This window comes from Ctenocephalides felis, unplaced genomic scaffold (assembly GCF_003426905.1).
Source record: "Ctenocephalides felis isolate EL2017-DRISC unplaced genomic scaffold, ASM342690v1 CF-g0.4_SCAFFOLD_01492, whole genome shotgun sequence".
In the NCBI taxonomy this organism is placed as follows: Eukaryota; Metazoa; Arthropoda; class Insecta; order Siphonaptera; family Pulicidae; genus Ctenocephalides; species Ctenocephalides felis.
Window position 1 is genome coordinate 60,545,175 of NW_020537646.1, and position 18,629 is coordinate 60,563,803.

The window sequence follows — 18,629 nt, forward strand, 5'->3', positions numbered from 1 at the left end:
TTTTCTTTTTACTTTTCATTTCTCTTGTTTATCTATCTGTTAAGTATAATTGTTATTGTTATAATTATACATTACTTATATCTATAGTTTTTTTTCCAATTTCTGTCATTTTTTCCTAGTTTATATTAATTTTTCAATATTCATTCTGTAGATCCACTGATGAATGACATAAAATACTATGTCGAAACGTTTGGAAAATTAAAGATTAACTTCTAAATCTTTGCCTTTTATTTGATGTATGCCTTGAAATTACTCATATTTCTCAACATCAAAATTAACTACTTTAACATATGAAATCCTGGGCTGGAAACAGGACTTTTACTACTACTCTTCTACGATATAGAACAGGACTTCACTACGCTTGCTTTCAAGACACATTCTTTTTGTAACATTTTATGTTCTTTTATTTTACTTAATTTTGGTTTATATACTTACATGCATGTATTCTTTGTATATATGTATGGTTGTACTTTTATGTGTTACATAATTAGCTTTTACTTTTATTTCATTTTCAGTTTTTGTGTATTTGTGTGTGTGTGGTTTTAAGGTTATGTATGTATATATATGCATATAATTGTGTATATATATGGTTTTGTATATGTTTATATACGTTTGTGTATATATATGTACATGTGTATATATATATATGTATATATATATATATATATATATATATATATATATTAATTACATTTTATATAACCTCTGTATTTCTGTACCCCTCTGATATTTTTACACCATACTTGCCATTTCTCTTTTAACGTTTTTTTGGTTTATGTTTTTTCTGTACGCGCTGACATATTTACAATATACTTGTCTTTTTTCCTTTAACGTCTCGTATAGTTCGCTTTTGTTTTTTCGTTTCCCTTATCCTCTCCTTTCTCTCACATTATGAAACCCACAGAGTCCAAACCCAATAATCCTAAACACGGTCTTAACACCTCTAATGACCTTCGCCATAATCCATCTTTTTACTCTTTTATTAAAAATGCTATGGATCGTACATCCTATCTGAATTTAAACAAATCGCGAAATTAAATTTGAAATTATCCACCAACATTAACAAACAAATTTTCCTGATAAGATGCAGAAAAGAAGGTATCATACCAAATTTTTACCGTCTCAATACTACAAAATTCAACCATTTGAGCACTTCACTCAATAACAAGTTCTCTCGTTTAAGCTTACATCTCCTCTCATTAGAAATTAAAAATTGTATCCGCAACACCAATAACTTGAAACTTGCCATTAATAAAACATACTCTTGGTTGGCTTATACTGTTGAAGCGGAGATTCTTGAAAGTTTCACGGAATTTGAATCTATTCGTAATAAACATGTCTATAACAAATCAAAAAACTCTTACACTAACAAATTCAACAAACTTTTACAATCCAGAATTAATTCGTCCAAATAACCTTAAGCGACTCACTCATCAACAAATGGCTAAAAAATCTTTCGGACGTTACGATTCCTGAGAGACTTCTTTACATCTTTGCTCTAGGTCCAAATTTTGCAATCCCGAATAACTCTCACAACCTAAATTTTATTAAAGTGCTTAGCAGTTTAGAATCAGGCCTCTACAACATAAAAGACCCTGAAATAAAAACAAATACCCGTTCAATTTTCTGCAAAAACTTTCTCTCCTTCATTAAATCTTTTAATTCAAAAAAAATCGACTGTTTAGATATTCTTAGAGATATTAAAGCCTGTAAAATTTTCCTAAAAGAAAACCCCGACATTCTAATCACTAGAGCCGACAAAGGGAACATAACAGTGATTTTAAATAAATCATCTTATTTAGAAAAAGTCTCCGCGCTAGTTACTGACACAAAAACTTACTCCCCAGTTATCTCAGATCCTACAGAACGTATAAACCGTTCTTTTCACAAATTCATCAGCGTTTTAGTCTCAAAAAATCAAATTTCTCCAGAAATTGTGCCTAGCCTCAAAAACCTACATCCGTATAACCCCAAACTTTACGGACTACCCAAAATACATAAACCTAACGTACCTTTCAGACCAATCGTTGCTGACTTGAACTCCCCGCTCTCAAAATTCTCCAAATTTCTCAACACCATACTTTCTTCAGTCACTGTTAAGTCCCCCTTTTTTGTAAAAAACTCCTTTGAATTGGTTAATAAACTCCGTGATATTGTACTTCCTGATAATTCTTTACTAGTGAGTCTAGACGTGGTATCCCTCTTCACTAACGTTCCCCTACAATTAATTTTAGACGCTATCACAGCTAGATGGGACGAAATTTCATGTCATACAACTATCTCATTACACTGGTTTCTTGAGTCAATAAAATTTATAATTTCCAACACATATTTTGAATTCAACGACCGTTTCTATTACCAAATTTTTGGCACACCTATGGGTTCTTCTATATCTCCAGCACTCGCTGAGTTATCTTTACAATATTTAGAGACCAAAGTGTTTAATTCTTGCAAATTAGATCTTCAATTCTATTACAGGTACGTAGATGACATTTTTACTTGTGTGCCAGTTAAAAACTTTGAACTTTTACTCCACAATTTCAACTCTTTCAATGAACATCTCTCATTCACTTTCGAAAAAGAACAGAACAATTCCATCAGCTTTCTTGACGTCAAAATTATAAAAACCTTAGATAACCGTATCATCACAAATTGGTACCAAAAACCTACTTGGTCGGGCAGGTATTTAAATTTTCATTCCTATCACCCATCTAGCATGAAAATAGGTACTATAATTAATTTAGTTGACCACGCCATACTTCTCTCGGACAAACAATTTTGGTCTGCTAATTTATCGTTAATCCACACAACACTTATTAATAACTCTTATCCTCCTAATCTCATAAACTCTGTCACGTACAATAGACTCAAATTTCTCAATAATAACAATAATATCTCTTCTTCTTCCACCAAAATCTCCAAAGACAATAACTTTATTGATAATGTTTGTCTCCCGTTTATTAAAGAACTCTTTCCCATTTGGAAAAAACTGTTCCACAAGGTCGACTTAAGATTAATTTGTAACATAGACTTAACCCTTAGCTCCCTGTTTTCCAACCTCAAATCACCCACTAGTTTGGAACGCACATCAAATATTGTTTATAAATTAAAATGCAATGATTGTGATTCCATTTACATAGGTGAAACTGGACAAAATTTAATAAAACGACTAAAACAACATGATAATAACTCTAAAAACCCACGACAAAATCAAACCATGATAACAGAACATATAAAAAATTTTAAACATTCTCTTGACTTTTATAACGCTAGTATACTTTATCACGAACGGAACATTATTCAGAGAAGATTTGCTGAATCTTGTCTGATCAGCACCTCCAAATTTTGTATTAATAAACGCCATGATGCCTCCTTACTCTGTGAAAATTATCAGGTGATACTTAATAATATTTCCAAATTTGTTTCCTCTTAACCTACGTAATTCCGAACCTGTAAACCTACCCTTACGCGGTCCGATCCCGAACTCTGATTCTTAGCCTCTCACCCATACTTCGAAACACTGATTGTAAAAAACCCGCCAACTATTCCCTCAAACGGTCTCTTCAAATAATTTTTAAACACATGTTACTTCAGCCTCGGGCTCTGTCACATAAACTACGTTCTCTGTGCAAAATATATTATATATTTCACAAATATTTTGCTATACTCTGTTCAACAAAATAATATAAAAAAAACAAGTTTATGTATATATGATAGTGCAAAATTATGTTCCTTGCGCTAGCTACTGATGTAAGACCATATTTATGTAAGTTACCTTCATTGTCTATATATGTGTATGTGTCTGTATTGCATATGTATGTATATATATATATATATATATATATATATATATATATGTATATATATGTATGTATGTATATGTGTATATGTGTATGTGTATGTATGTATATATGTGTATATATACATATGTACATGTCCGTATGTATATGTTTATATATACGTATTATTCGTATGTATATATGCATATGTATACGTGTTTTTACATGTATATCATATATACATGTTTGTGTGTATATTTATGTATATATATTACGCTTTTGTATGTTTGTATATATTTCTTTTTACTTTTCATTTCTCTTGTTTATCTATCTGTTAAGTGTAATTGTTATTGTTATAATTATATTACTTATATCTATAGTTCTTTTTCCAATTTCTGTCATTTTTTCCTAGTTTATATTAATTTTTCAATATTCATTCTGTAGATCCACTGATGATGACATAAAATACTATGTCGAAACGTTTGGAAAAATTAAAGATTAACTTCTAAATCTTTGCCTTTTATTTGATGTATGCCCTTGAAGAACTTACTCATATTTCTCAACATCAAAATTAACCACTTTAACATATGAAATCCTGGGCTGGAAACAGGACTTTTACTACTACTCTTCTATGATATAGAACAGGACTTCACTACGCTTGCTTGCAAGACACATTCTTTTTGTAACATTTTTTGTTCTTTTATTTTACTTAATTTTGGTTTATATACTTACATGCATGTATTCTTTGTATATATGTATGGTTGTACTTTTATGTGTTACATAATTAAGCTTTTACTTTTATTTCATTTTCAAGTTTTTTGTGTATTTGTGTGTGTGTGTGTTTTAAGGTTATGTATGTATATATATACATATAATTGTGTATATATATGGTTTTGTATATGTTTATATACGTTTGTGTATATATATATGTACATGTGTATGTATATATATATATATATATATATATATATATATATATTAATTACATTTTATTATAACCTCTGTATTTCTGTACCCCTCTGATATTTTTACACCATACTTGCCATTTCTCTTTTAACGTTTTTTTGGTTTATGTTTTTCTGTACGCGCTGATATATTTACAATATACTTGTCTTTTTTTCCTTTAACGTCTCGTATAGTTCGCTTTTGTTTTCTCGTTTCCCTTATCTTCTCCTTTCTCTCACATTATGAAACCCACAGAGTCCAAACCCAATAATCCTAAACACGGTCTTAACACCTCTAATGACCTTCGCCATAATCCATCTTTTTACTCTTTTATTAAAAAATGCTATGGATCGTACATCCTATCTGAATTTAAACAAATCGCGAAATTAAATTTGAAATTATCCACCAACATTAACAAACAAATTTTCCTGATAAGATGCAGAAAAGAAGGTATCATACCAAATTTTTACCGTCTCAATACTACAAAATTCAACCATTTGAGCACTTCACTCAATAACAAGTTCTCTCGTTTAAGCTTACACCTCCTCTCATTAGAAATTAAAAATTGTATCCGCAACACCAATAACTTGAAACTTGCCATTAATAAAACATACTCTTGGTTGGCTTATACTGTTGAAGCGGAGATTCTTGAAAGTTTCACGGAATTTGAATCTATTCGTAATAAACATGTCTATAACAAATCAAAAAACTCTTACACTAACAAATTCAACAAACTTTTACAATCCAGAATTAATTCGTCCAAAATAACCTTAAGCGACTCACTCATCAACAAATGGCTAAAAAATCTTTCGGACGTTACGATTCCTGAGAGACTTTTTTACATCTTTGCTCTAGGTCCAAATTTTGCAATCCCGAATAACTCTCACAACCTAAATTTTATTAAAGTGCTTAGCAGTTTAGAATCAGGCCTCTACAACATAAAAGACCCTGAAATAAAAACAAATACCCGTTCAATTTTCTGCAAAAACTTTCTCTCCTTCATTAAATCTTTTAATTCAAAAAAAATCGACTGTTTAGATATTCTTAGAGATATTAAAGCCTGTAAAATTTTCTTAAAAGAAAACCCCGACATTCTAATCACTAGAGCCGACAAAGGGAACATAACAGTGATTTTAAATAAATCATCTTATTTAGAAAAAGTCTCCGCGCTAGTTACTGATACAAAAACTTACTCCCCAGTTATCTCAGATCCTACAGAACGTATAAACCGTTCTTTTCACAAATTCATCAGCGTTTTAGTCTCAAAAAATCAAATTTCTCCAGAAATTGTGCCTAGCCTCAAAAACCTACATCCGTATAACCCCAAACTTTACGGACTACCCAAAATACATAAACCTAACGTACCTTTCAGACCAATCGTTGCTGACTTGAACTCCCCCTCTCAAAATTCTCCAAATTTCTCAACACCATACTTTCTTCAGTCACTGTTAAGTCCCCCTTTTTTGTAAAAAACTCCTTTGAATTGGTTAATAAACTCCGTGATATTGTACTTCCTGATAATTCTTTACTAGTGAGTCTAGACGTGGTATCCCTCTTCACCAACGTTCCCCTACAATTAATTTTAGACGCTATCACAGCTAGATGGGACGAAATTTCATGTCATACAACTATCTCATTACACTGGTTTCTTGAGTCAATAAAATTTATAATTTCCAACACATATTTTGAATTCAACGACCGTTTCTATTACCAAATTTTTGGCACACCTATGGGTTCTTCTATATCTCCAGCACTCGCTGAGTTATCTTTACAATATTTAGAGACCAAAGTGTTTAATTCTTGCAAATTAGATCTTCAATTCTATTACAGGTACGTAGATGACATTTTTACTTGTGTGCCAGTTAAAAACTTTGAACTTTTACTCCACAATTTCAACTCTTTCAATGAACATCTCTCATTCACTTTCGAAAAAGAACAGAACAATTCCATCAGCTTTCTTGACGTCAAAATTATAAAAACCTTAGATAACCGTATCATCACAAATTGGTACCAAAAACCTACTTGGTCGGGCAGGTATTTAAATTTTCATTCCTATCACCCATCTAGCATGAAAATAGGTACTATAATTAATTTAGTTGACCACGCCATACTTCTCTCGGACAAACAATTTTGGTCTGCTAATTTATCGTTAATCCACACAACACTTATTAATAACTCTTATCCTCCTAATCTCATAAACTCTGTCACGTACAATAGACTCAAATTTCTCAATAATAACAATAATATCTCTTCTTCTTCCACCAAAATCTCCAAAGACAATAACTTTATTGGTAATATTTGTCTCCCGTTTATTAAAGAACTCTTTCCCATTTGGAAAAAACTGTTCCACAAGGTCGACTTAAGATTAATTTGTAACATAGACTTAACCCTTAGCTCCCTTTTTTCCAACCTCAAATCACCCACTAGTTTGGAACGCACATCAAATATTGTTTATAAATTAAAATGCAATGATTGTGATTCCATTTACATAGGTGAAACTGGACAAAATTTAATAAAACGACTAAAACAACATGATAATAACTCTAAAAACCCACGACAAAATCAAACCATGATAACAGAACATATAAAAAATTTTAAACATTTTTTGACTTTTATAACGCTAGTATACTTTATCACGAACGGAACATTATTCAGAGAAGATTTGCTGAATCTTGTCTGATCAGCACCTCCAAATTTTGTATTAATAAACGCCATGATGCCTCCTTACTCTGTGAAAATTATCAGGTGATACTTAATAATATTTCCAAATTTGTTTCCTCTTAACCTACGTAATTCCGAACCTGTAAACCTACCCTTACGCGGTCCGATCCCGAACTCTGATTCTTAGCCTCTCACCCATACTTCGAAACATTGATTGTAAAAAACCCGCCAACTATTCCCTCAAACGGTCTCTTCAAATAATTTTTAAACACATGTTACTTCAGCCTCGGGCTCTGTCACATAAACTACGTTCTCTGTGCAAAATATATTATATATTTCACAAATATTTTGCTATACTCTGTTCAACAAAATAATATAAAAAAAAACAAGTTTATGTATATATGATAGTGCAAAATTATGTTCCTTGCGCTAGCTACTGATGTAAGACCATATTTATGTAAGTTACCTTCATTGTCTATATATGTGTATGTGTCTGTATTGCATATGTATGTATATATATATATATATATATATATATATATGTATATATATATATATATATATATATATATGTATATATGTATGTATGTATATGTGTATATGTGTATGTGTATGTATGTATATATGTGTATATATACATATGTACATGTCCGTATGTATATGTTTATATATACGTATTATTCGTATGTATATATGCATATGTGTACGTGTTTTTACATGTATATCATATATACATGTTTGTGTGTATATTTATGTATATATATTACGCTTTTGTATGTTTGTATATATTTCTTTTTACTTTTCATTTCTCTTGTTTATCTATCTGTTAAGTATAATTGTTATTGTTATAATTATATTACTTATATCTATAGTTCTTTTTCCAATTTCTGTCATTTTTTCCTAGTTTATATTAATTTTTCAATATTCATTCTGTAGATCCACTGATGATGACATAAAATACTATGTCGAAACGTTTGGAAAAATTAAAGATTAACTTCTAAATCTTTGCCTTTTATTTGATGTATGCCCTTGAAGAACTTACTCATATTTTTCAACATCAAAATTAACTACTTTAACATATATATATATATATATATATATATATATATATATATATATATATATATATATATATACGTATATATAAATAAGTCGGATTTTCCTTCCTGACGAAATAACTTCAGAACGCACGAACCTTCTGACTTCGACAATTTTGCATTCGTTGGAAAGGTCTCGGACTCCGCAAGGTTTGTATCTAAGAAAATTAGTGGTGCATGGCATCGTGCCTTAATGCAAATTGCTGGAACTTCACACACCGTAATTAAAAATTCGAGTAATGAAAATAATCAATAATTGTTTTAAATAATTTCAAATAGATTATCTACATATATCTACATATATATAAAAATAAGTTGGGTTTTCCTTCCTGACGATATACATAACTCCAGAACGCACAAACCGATTTCGACAATTTTGCATTCCTTGGAAAGGTCTCGGGCTTCGCAAGGTTTATAGCTAAGATTATATATTAAGAAACTAGTGGTGCATGACATCGTGCATTAATGCAAGATTGCAATTTCCAGTTCGCCTTGCGTTCGCAATGACATCTAACAAGTCGCAAGGCCAATCGCTTAGTGTTTGCGAGATAAATTTCAAATAGATTATTTAGAAAATCATTGTTTTTCACATGGGCAGTTATACGTTGCCTGTTCACGAATTGGAAAGCCATCTGCTTTGTTTGTGTTAACGTCAGACCAAAAAACAAAAAATATGATTTACCAAAGAGCACTTTATTGAAACGGATAATTTGCGGAATCACTTTCATTTACTTAGAGAAGTTCAACTAAAAAATACTTCATATTTGTAATCGAAATAAATTCATTACTGTTGTGCAATAAAATCAAATTTTTCCTTTTCAAATATAAAACAAACAAAAAATTTCTTCATCTTTCCCACGAAACCATGTGGTGGCGAAACGGAGTTCGTCGGGTTTGCTAGTATAAGTCGGGTTTTCCTTCCTGACGAAATAACTCCAGAGTGCACGAACCGATTTCGACAATTTTGCATTCGTTGGAAAGATCTCGGGCTCCGCAAGGTTTATAGCTAAGAAAATTAGTGGTGCATGGCATTGTGCTTCAATGCAAGTTGCTGGAACTTCACGCACCGTAAATAAAAATTCGAGTAATGAAAATAATCAATAATTGTTTTAAATAATTTCAAATAGATTATCTACATATATATAAAAATAAGTCGGGTTTTTCTTGGTGACGATTTAACCATATATATGTGTGTGTGTGTATTGAAAGTGTTTAAATTTGATGTTGAAATGTATGATTAATTTCTTGGAGGGCATTACAACAAGTAAAAAATATAAATAAGGTAAAGATTTATTAAAACATCTTTATTTTTCCATACGTTTCGACGTAAAATCTTACGTCATCGTCAGTGGTTCTACAACTTTGAGAAAAAAAAAACAGTAAGTAACGTTAGAAACTAAATATACAATAGCAAAAATAAAAAGAAAAAGATTTAACTAAAGAGAAAGACTAATCATATTTAAGCCTTAAATTAAAATATGTATAAAACTTTACTTACTTGAAATTTTTAGATTATCACTTACACATATTAATACATCTTTTAAAAAATTAGTAATTGGAAACAACCACCAAATTTCAGTAATTTCTTTTTTATAAAGAATAAATAATAAAAAAATAATTAATAATAGAATATTATACGTAAGCACTCGTGTTCCGAGGCAGGCCAGACAAGAATAACGTTTTGTAAAAATCTGAGGTCAAAATTTTGAGAAAAAACACATGTGTTCGTAGCTGGACATCAGTATGACGCACTGTGCAAGTGTGTGTGATAGTTTTGTGCAAACCGTGGTGTTAGGTATTCGACATAAAATGGGAAACATTATTTAGAACATATTGGTAATTTTCGCAGATGAAGCTGGTGTCTGATCGTTTGTTTAAACCATTTTTGTTCAAGAAAATATAGGCTGATTCTGAAAAGCGTCTTTGTGAGACTTTCGATTCATGATGAAGAATCTTTGCGTCATAAAAATTGAACGCGTGGTTATTTAGTTTTAAATGTTCTGTGATCATTGTTTGCCCTTGATTTTTGTTTTTTGAGTTATTATCGTATTGTTTTAAACGTTTGATAAGATTCTGTCCTGATTCGCCAATATAGGTGGAACACAGTCACAGTCATTGCAAGATATTTTATAGACCACATTGGATACTCGTTCCAAACGTTTGATAAGGTTCTGTCCTGTTTTGCTAATATAGGTGGAATCACAGTCATTGCAAGATATTTTATAGACCACATTGGATACTCGTTCCAAATTAGTGCGCGGCTTTAAATTTGAGAAGAGGGAATTGAGCGTTAAATCGATGTTGCATACTAAACGGAGACTTGAGTTATAAAAAAGTTTTTTCCACATCGTATAAATTTCTTGATGTAAGGCAGGCAAATGGTACCTTCAAAATTATTATCTTTTGTAGAAATTAAACTCAGGTTGGGGTTAATTATTTTGTTTTTTAAAATAGTGTGTCTATTGCTTGTGACGGATTTTATATGATGTGGGGGATAGGAATTTTGTGTGAGGGTTTTAAAAATTAAATCTAAATTAGAGGTCCAAAATTGTTTGTCAGAAAGGAGGATAGCATAGTCTACTAGATTAATGATAGTACCTATATTTATGCTAGAGGGGTGGCTAGATGTTTTAAAAAATCTTTACCTTATTTATATTTTTTACTTGATGTAACGCCCTCCAAGAAATTAATCATATATATATATATATATATATATATATATATATATATATATATATATACTAGCAAACCCGACGAACTCCGTTTCGCCACCAGATGGTTTCTTTGAGTAAATGAAAGTGAATCCGCAAATTATCCGTTTTATAGAAGTGCTCTTTGGTAAACCACATTTTTTGTTTTTTGTTCTGACGTTAACACAAACAAAGCGGATGGTTTTCCAACTCGTGAACAGGCAACGTATAACTGCCCATGTGAAAAACAATGATTTTCTAAATAATATATTTGAAATTTATCCCGCAAACACAAAGCGATTGGCATTGCGACTTGTTATTGCGAACGTAAGGCAAACTGAAAATTGCAATCGTTTAAAGTCAAACGGAAGACGAGTCGGAATCATTGGTATGTCACCAAATCGCCAGCAATTTTTGATTGAATGGTGAAATTCAGAGCGTGTACATCATTATTCTTTGCGGCAAGAATTGTTCGTTGACTTAACCAAGCATAATTCTGATAGTTCTCACTAATGTCATTACTCGAATTTTTAATTACGGTGCGTGAAGTTCCATCAATTTGCATTAAGGCACGATGCCATCCACCACTAATTTTTTTAGCTATAACCCGATGCCATGCACCACTAATTTTTTTAGCTATATAGCTTTGCGGAGCCCGAGAACTTTCCAACGAATGCAAAATTGTCAAAATCGGTTCATGCGTTTTGGAGTTATTTCATCAGGAAGGTAAACCCGACTTATTTTTATATATATAGCAGATATATATATATATATATATATATATATATATATTTGTTTTTGGAGCAAAATATTTTTGTTTTAATTGTCAAATTCTATAAAAAAAATAATTTTAAACTGGTTTGATACGTATCATTTTAATTCTGTTTGTTTTATTTTATTACTGTCATTTGTTACTCTTTTTGTATTTTAGCTGAATGATGAGAATGATTTTAGCTGAGTATAATAGCTCGAAACGTATTAATAAGATTTTGTATTTCCTTTCTTTTTGTTTGACTTGTGGCTGAAAAACCTTAACAATATTTTTCAAAGTTGAAACAAACAATTTCTAGATCTTATATATAAACATGGAACTCTCGATAAAATAATCCGCTAAGACTCGAAAACGGCTAAACCGATTTGGCCAGTCTTAGTCTTGAAAAAATTGTGCTAATCAGTAGGTTGTCGGCAAGGTGAGATATTATTTCAAAATCGCGTAGAAACTTTACATTTTTAATTTGAAATTTTTTGCAGAATCGTAATTTAAATAAAACAATGGACGGTGGCTAATCCGTCAAATGTCAAACGTTTTTGGCAGATGATGTTCAATTACGTTTAATAGGATGTTTTACGTCAATATTAATTAATTATGATTGAATTGTAGTAAGTAGTTTTGTTTGTAGTTTTATTTATATACAAAAGCGTTAGTAAACGGGCCGCAAGTGTTACTAATACGTTAATATCAACTTTAGGTTAATACGAAATGCACTTTTTGGCATATTTTTCTCAAACACGGTGCTCTGAAAGATCTCATTTGTATAATTATATACTCATTGCCCTTTATAAAACATTTTCTAGGTTATATTATTTTTTATTTATGTCGTTTAAATTCAGAACCTAAATTTGGTATCGATCAAAGGGACATTTTGTCGAATAAGATTTTCCCAGTTATAATTTTCCAGAATTTATCAAAGAATATATTGTAATATATAAAGATCCGGGGTCAAAAAGGTCCACCACCAATGTGTCAAAAACCAGTAAAGTTTAGCATCATTCAACAATAATATTTGAAAGTGTATAACCTGCTGTAAACTTGATTCTCATGACCATGACATCGGTAATAAGGAAGATAAACGGTAATCTTTGAAAATTCATAATAAATCATTTTCTTTCGTTGGTAGTTTTTTAGCATTAGTTAAAAACGTAATTATTTTGTAAAGTTTTTTTTAAATTAAAATAAGATATTAAACCTGTTTGCCATCTGGCCGTTCCAAGTTACCCCGCCTACAGGCTAAAGAGGTTTAGATAACAATTTTTTGAAATACATCAAAATGCACATTTCTACAATGATAATTGTTTGTTTGAAATGTGTTATTTTTTGTGATATAATTGGTTTGATTTTTATAACATAATTAATATTTGCTCAAAGTCAAATTCGACATTTGAGCCTCGCTTTGCTTTACATATATACTTCTTATTAAATTTACTTTAATTCATCGAATGTTACTTGAAACTGTTTAAAAAGCAGGTCAAAGAAGAAATACTTAATTCATTTTCTATCTATCCTCGCACAAATTTGAACATTTAAAAGTAGAAGCTCAGTAGTATTATTTACAATTATACCAAAATTCAGAATTCAAAAAGGATCTGAAAAACTTGAAACGTAATCAATAAGTCGATAGACCAAAAAAGACTTAGATAGGATTATATCATGTTTTCTATAGAAAGTGTATGAAACTTCCAGTTTGATTGTATTGACAAAATATAGACAAACCAATGGGGTTTATTGTTTTTATAATACCTCATTGCATATAGCATTCAAACAACACATCCTCATACACTTAAAGTTTTTTTTTTTGATTCTTTAGAAATTGTTTAGAATATACCTTACTTAGCAAAACAACGTATATACTCGTATATATATATATATATATATATATATATATATACTCAGTTATTTTCAGAAACTTTATTTCATGAAATTACAGACACTTCGAGACTTTAGTGTTTCTTTTTAAGTGTAAATATATTTTAAAAGTCTAAATATCGAGACATTATAAAATATTAATTATTATTTTTGTTTAAATACAGACCACCTTTCTCTAACAAGGCTAAATATTTATAAATTGCTAAGAATTTAAAACGACCATTGTTCAGTCACTTCATTTTTAATTTCTCATTAACTTCCATTAGGTTGATCGCAAAAAATCGAAAATATTTTTTTATACAGCATCATGTTTTAAAGTTTTTTGAATATCTGGGCATGCCTTGATAAAATTGATGTATGTATATAAGTATGTGTTTTTGAATTTATGTATGTGTCTGTGTGTATGTATGTATTAGTGATGTGCCGACTCGAAAATTTCCTGATTCGAGTGATTCGAATCAGAAAAAAACTTGATTCGAATCATGATTCGAATCAATTCGAATCAAGTTCATATATGAACAATTATAATTTAAGACAAGAAATAATATCACTTTAATAATTTTATAAGTGAATTTATTAATTTAGTAAGCAATTAATTCCAAAAAGTGCAGAGATTAATACATTTATATTAATATATATATAATAATAAACTTGCTACAAATATAACTAATGACTACAAATATTTTTCTGAATAATAAGAATTAAGGAATAATAATTGATTTAATTTATTTGGTTGTAACCTATTCCGTCGTTGATTAGTCAACATGCCAGCCTTGGAAAATAAGCGCTCTGACGGAACGGATGTTGTCGGTATACATAAATATTTTTTCGCCATTTTATATAAAGCAGGATATATGTTTTTTCTTTCCTCCCAAAACTGAACAGGATCTTGCTTTCTATTCAAATATGGCAAATTTATATATTCTTGCAATAATCTTTCTGGAAGAGAGATTGAAGTTTGTTCTATTGTCTGAACCACACGCATATCAAAATTTTCCCAGATTTCATCATCTATATTATGGTTTGACGGTACTGATAATGGTTCATTATTTTCGGCCTCTTCAATATGTTCTGCCGTAGTCATTTCTTTTACTTCATCTAAAACCAAAGCCATTGCTTTATCCGCACAACTCTCTAATCCAAAGGCTTTTTTCTTATATCTGGGGTCAAGAATTGTTGCTTTTGCTGTAATTTCATCATTTTCTAAATAACCAAATCTTTGACTTATATTTCTCAACAAGATTTGTTGCAAATTCTTCCCAGCATTAGTTGTTGGCGTTCTTTTATTTATAGAATTTTTTACCCCTTGAATTATAGGTATTACACTGGATAAGGTGGGATAAAATTCACCTGACAATGTTTTGGTTACAATTTCCAAAGGCTGTAGAATTTTCACACAATCTTCTAAAATAGCCCACTCAGCAAAACTCAGGTTTGGTGGAGGAGAATCTATTAAAGGCAAAGCTGCACATAGTGCAACTTTAACCCTCAATAACTTTTCGAACATATAAAAAGTAGAATTCCATCTAGTTGGTATATCTTGTGATAAAGTAATAACATCTAAGTTCATTTGCTTTTGTAATCCTTGCAGAATACCTGACGATTTGACACTATGTTTAAAATGTGCTACAATCGCTCTAGCTTTTGTGATTGCGATAAGAAGTTCACAATTTTCTTTGTCTTTATCTAAACAATTTTTAACAACTAAATTTAATGTGTGAGCTACGCACGATAAATTTTTTTTATTCAAAAATAAAGTAATAGATTTCTTCATATTCGGCGCATTATCAGTCACAACAATATCAACTTTATCAAAGATTTGCCATTCAATTAACACAGATTTCAAACCATTAGAAATATTTTGTGACGTGTGATTTTCTCTGAGTTCTATTGTTGCTATGACTAATGAATTTAATTTGCTATCTTTAATAAAATGAGCAGTTGCGCTAAGAAAACTTTTCTGGCTATCGCTACTCCATATATCAGTCGTAATTGCAATGTTTTCGACAAATGTAAGTTTTGCCTTTGCTTCCGCACTATGCATTTCATATTTTTCCTCTAACATACGCGTGAGTACTTTTCTGGAAGGTAATACATAATCTGAATTTAGAATTCGCGAATACTTTTTAAATCCATCATTTTCCACTATCTGTATCGGTTGCATATCTAAAATAATCATGTTCATTAAAGCATCATCGCCAGCTTTTTGATTAATTTTACCAGGAATAGTAAGCCGCATTTGTTTCAAACGTTTTGCAGGAGCCTCAGTACTCAAAATTGGTTGTGAGACATTTGGCACTACAGGTTGCGTTATAAGATTAACCACATTCACAGCAGATCTCACATTTTGAAATGTCACTGGATTAGCTGCTACAGCTTCACTATATTCAATAATATGTTTGTTTTTTAAATGATTAACGAGAGTGGTTGTACTTCCAGATTTACAATAGCTTAATGAGCACAATTTACACACCAGTTTATTATTATCAGCATTAATTGTGAAAAACTGCCAAGCGACGCTTGATTTAGTGGGAGGCATTTTTAATAATTATAATTAGCCAGTAAAAACAAAATCTATGTGAAAATCGGGAAAAGCAAACACACACTGACTCAATAAAGTAACGATTGTAAACACAAATTACTATCGATTAAAATATATTACAAAAATTATTAAATAATATTTAATAGACGGTCAAATAAATTTTCAAATAAATTTACAGTAAAATATAACCAACTTCTCTTTCACTAAAGCATATAAAACAATATTCTTAATCTTACGTTGAACGAATGCATGTTTATATTATTGATTGTTTAGATCTAATCTAAACAGGGAGCTGAATCTATAACGTCTTACGAATGACTTAAAATTCAATCCACTACTGTAAAGATTGATAATATTTCATTTGTGTGAATTTGCCATTACTTACATAATTAAAATATGATAATTTTGTATGTGTATGAAACTCGTTGTGCAGTTGATAAAATGTTATAATATTTAAAATCTAAAACGCGTACTTATTATTATCTAAATGAGTTTTTTGTATTTCATGAATAAATTGGCTCTCAGCGCTTAGTCAAAAATAAACAAACACGCAAGTCGATAAGTCGATACGCTAAGACACAGACACATGTTTCGAACTCATATCGTTCAAGCCGCTTGAACTCGGGATGATTCGGTTTGAGTCATATAAACTCGTATGAATTCATAGCGACTTGAAGTCGAAATAAGTCGGTTTGAGTCATAGGAACTCGGATAAATTCATAGCGACTTGAAGTCGAAATAAGTCGGTTTGAGTCATAGGAACTCGGATTAATTCATAGCGACTTGAAGTCGAAATAAGTCGGTTTGAGTCATAGGAACTCGGATAAATTCATAGCGACTTGAAGTCGAAATAAGTCGGTTTGAGTCATAGGAACTCGGATGATATTGTTAGTTAATGAATGCAGTTAAAATCATACAAAAACGATTGGAGTCGGCGTACATTTAAGCGTATTACAGTCGGTTGGCTCGCATGATTTAATTCATGATTATTTTTTATATTTATGTCATTTATGTTATTTATTATTATTTTTTATATCATTATAATATTAAATTAAATTAAAATATTTTTTTCATATTTATGAAAATTTGTGTTCATACATATTTTATCACAGTAAATATTTCGCGACTTGATACGAGTTGATTCGAATCAAGTAAAATCTGATTCGAATCAAGTCGTTAAAGGCTTGATTCGAATGATTCGAATCACTTGATTCGACTTGGCACATCACCAGTATGTATGGATACAATTTCGAAAACACAATCACCGATTTGAATGATTCAAAAAAGATTCGTTTCTCATTAATAAGAAGACATGTTGAAGACAACGCAGGTCAAAAACTAATGATAATTCTAACAACAAAATGAAAGATTTTGATCAGTTAATTTTACCAGTAAATAAATTTACTATTGGGAAATTTTACTGTACATATTTCAATCAAAAATAAAAGACTATATATATATACATATATATATATATGTTATATATATATATGTATATATTGTATATATATATATATATATATATATATATATATATATATATGTATATTTACCTATATTATCTAAATTTAATATTAGTTCATGAATTTGTAGCATTAATGGAGATATCGTCGGCTGGAATAGCAGGACATATTCGAATTAGGGCGAAAAAATTTAATTATTATCTGGCAATGAATAAAAAAGGTCGACTTTATGGAGAGGTAATTATGTAATTGATATATTTTATAATTAATAGCATTATTGTCAATTCAAAGAATGCTTATTAATATTATGCATGCAACTACTTTATTAGCGCAGTTAATAAGTTTAATTTATCATGCCTTTAATGAAAGTAATATTTGTTTTATAATTAACTAGCATTACTAAAGGCAAGGGGTACGTAACTCCTTTCATATCAACCAAAACAAGAGCGATCTTTTAAAATCGTGATTAAAACGGTACTGATGTAGAAATGCTAAAAGAAAAAATCAACAAACTTGGACATAACGTGCTACGGTTATATAATCTGACACACTATTTAACTATACAGCCACTAAACAATAATAATAAGATATATACAGTGTCGAATATCTGTACAGAACAAAGACATTGTAGCAAAACGGCACTACCGTCAAGTCCCACAATGTACCAAGTATCAACAACTAGGACAACACTCGTAATTTCTGCTCACCTAACCCGCGATGCGTGAAATGTGCAGATCACCACATTAACGACTGTTCCTGGACAGACAGAATAAACAATAACGTTCATCCTGCATATTATAGCGGATGT

At 30.3% G+C, this 18,629-nt stretch overlaps 1 protein-coding gene across 1 annotated transcript in view; it reads left to right on the forward strand.

Moving 5' to 3' along the window:
* The window catches only part of LOC113369963 (fibroblast growth factor 10-like), a 142,923-nt gene that overhangs the window by 90,373 nt on the left and 33,921 nt on the right, over positions 1-18,629 (forward strand). Inside the window, exon 2 of the mRNA XM_026610593.1 lies at positions 17,952-18,058. Coding sequence (XP_026466378.1) covers positions 17,952-18,058 — 107 coding nt within the window. The remainder of the gene's footprint in view (positions 1-17,951; positions 18,059-18,629) is intronic.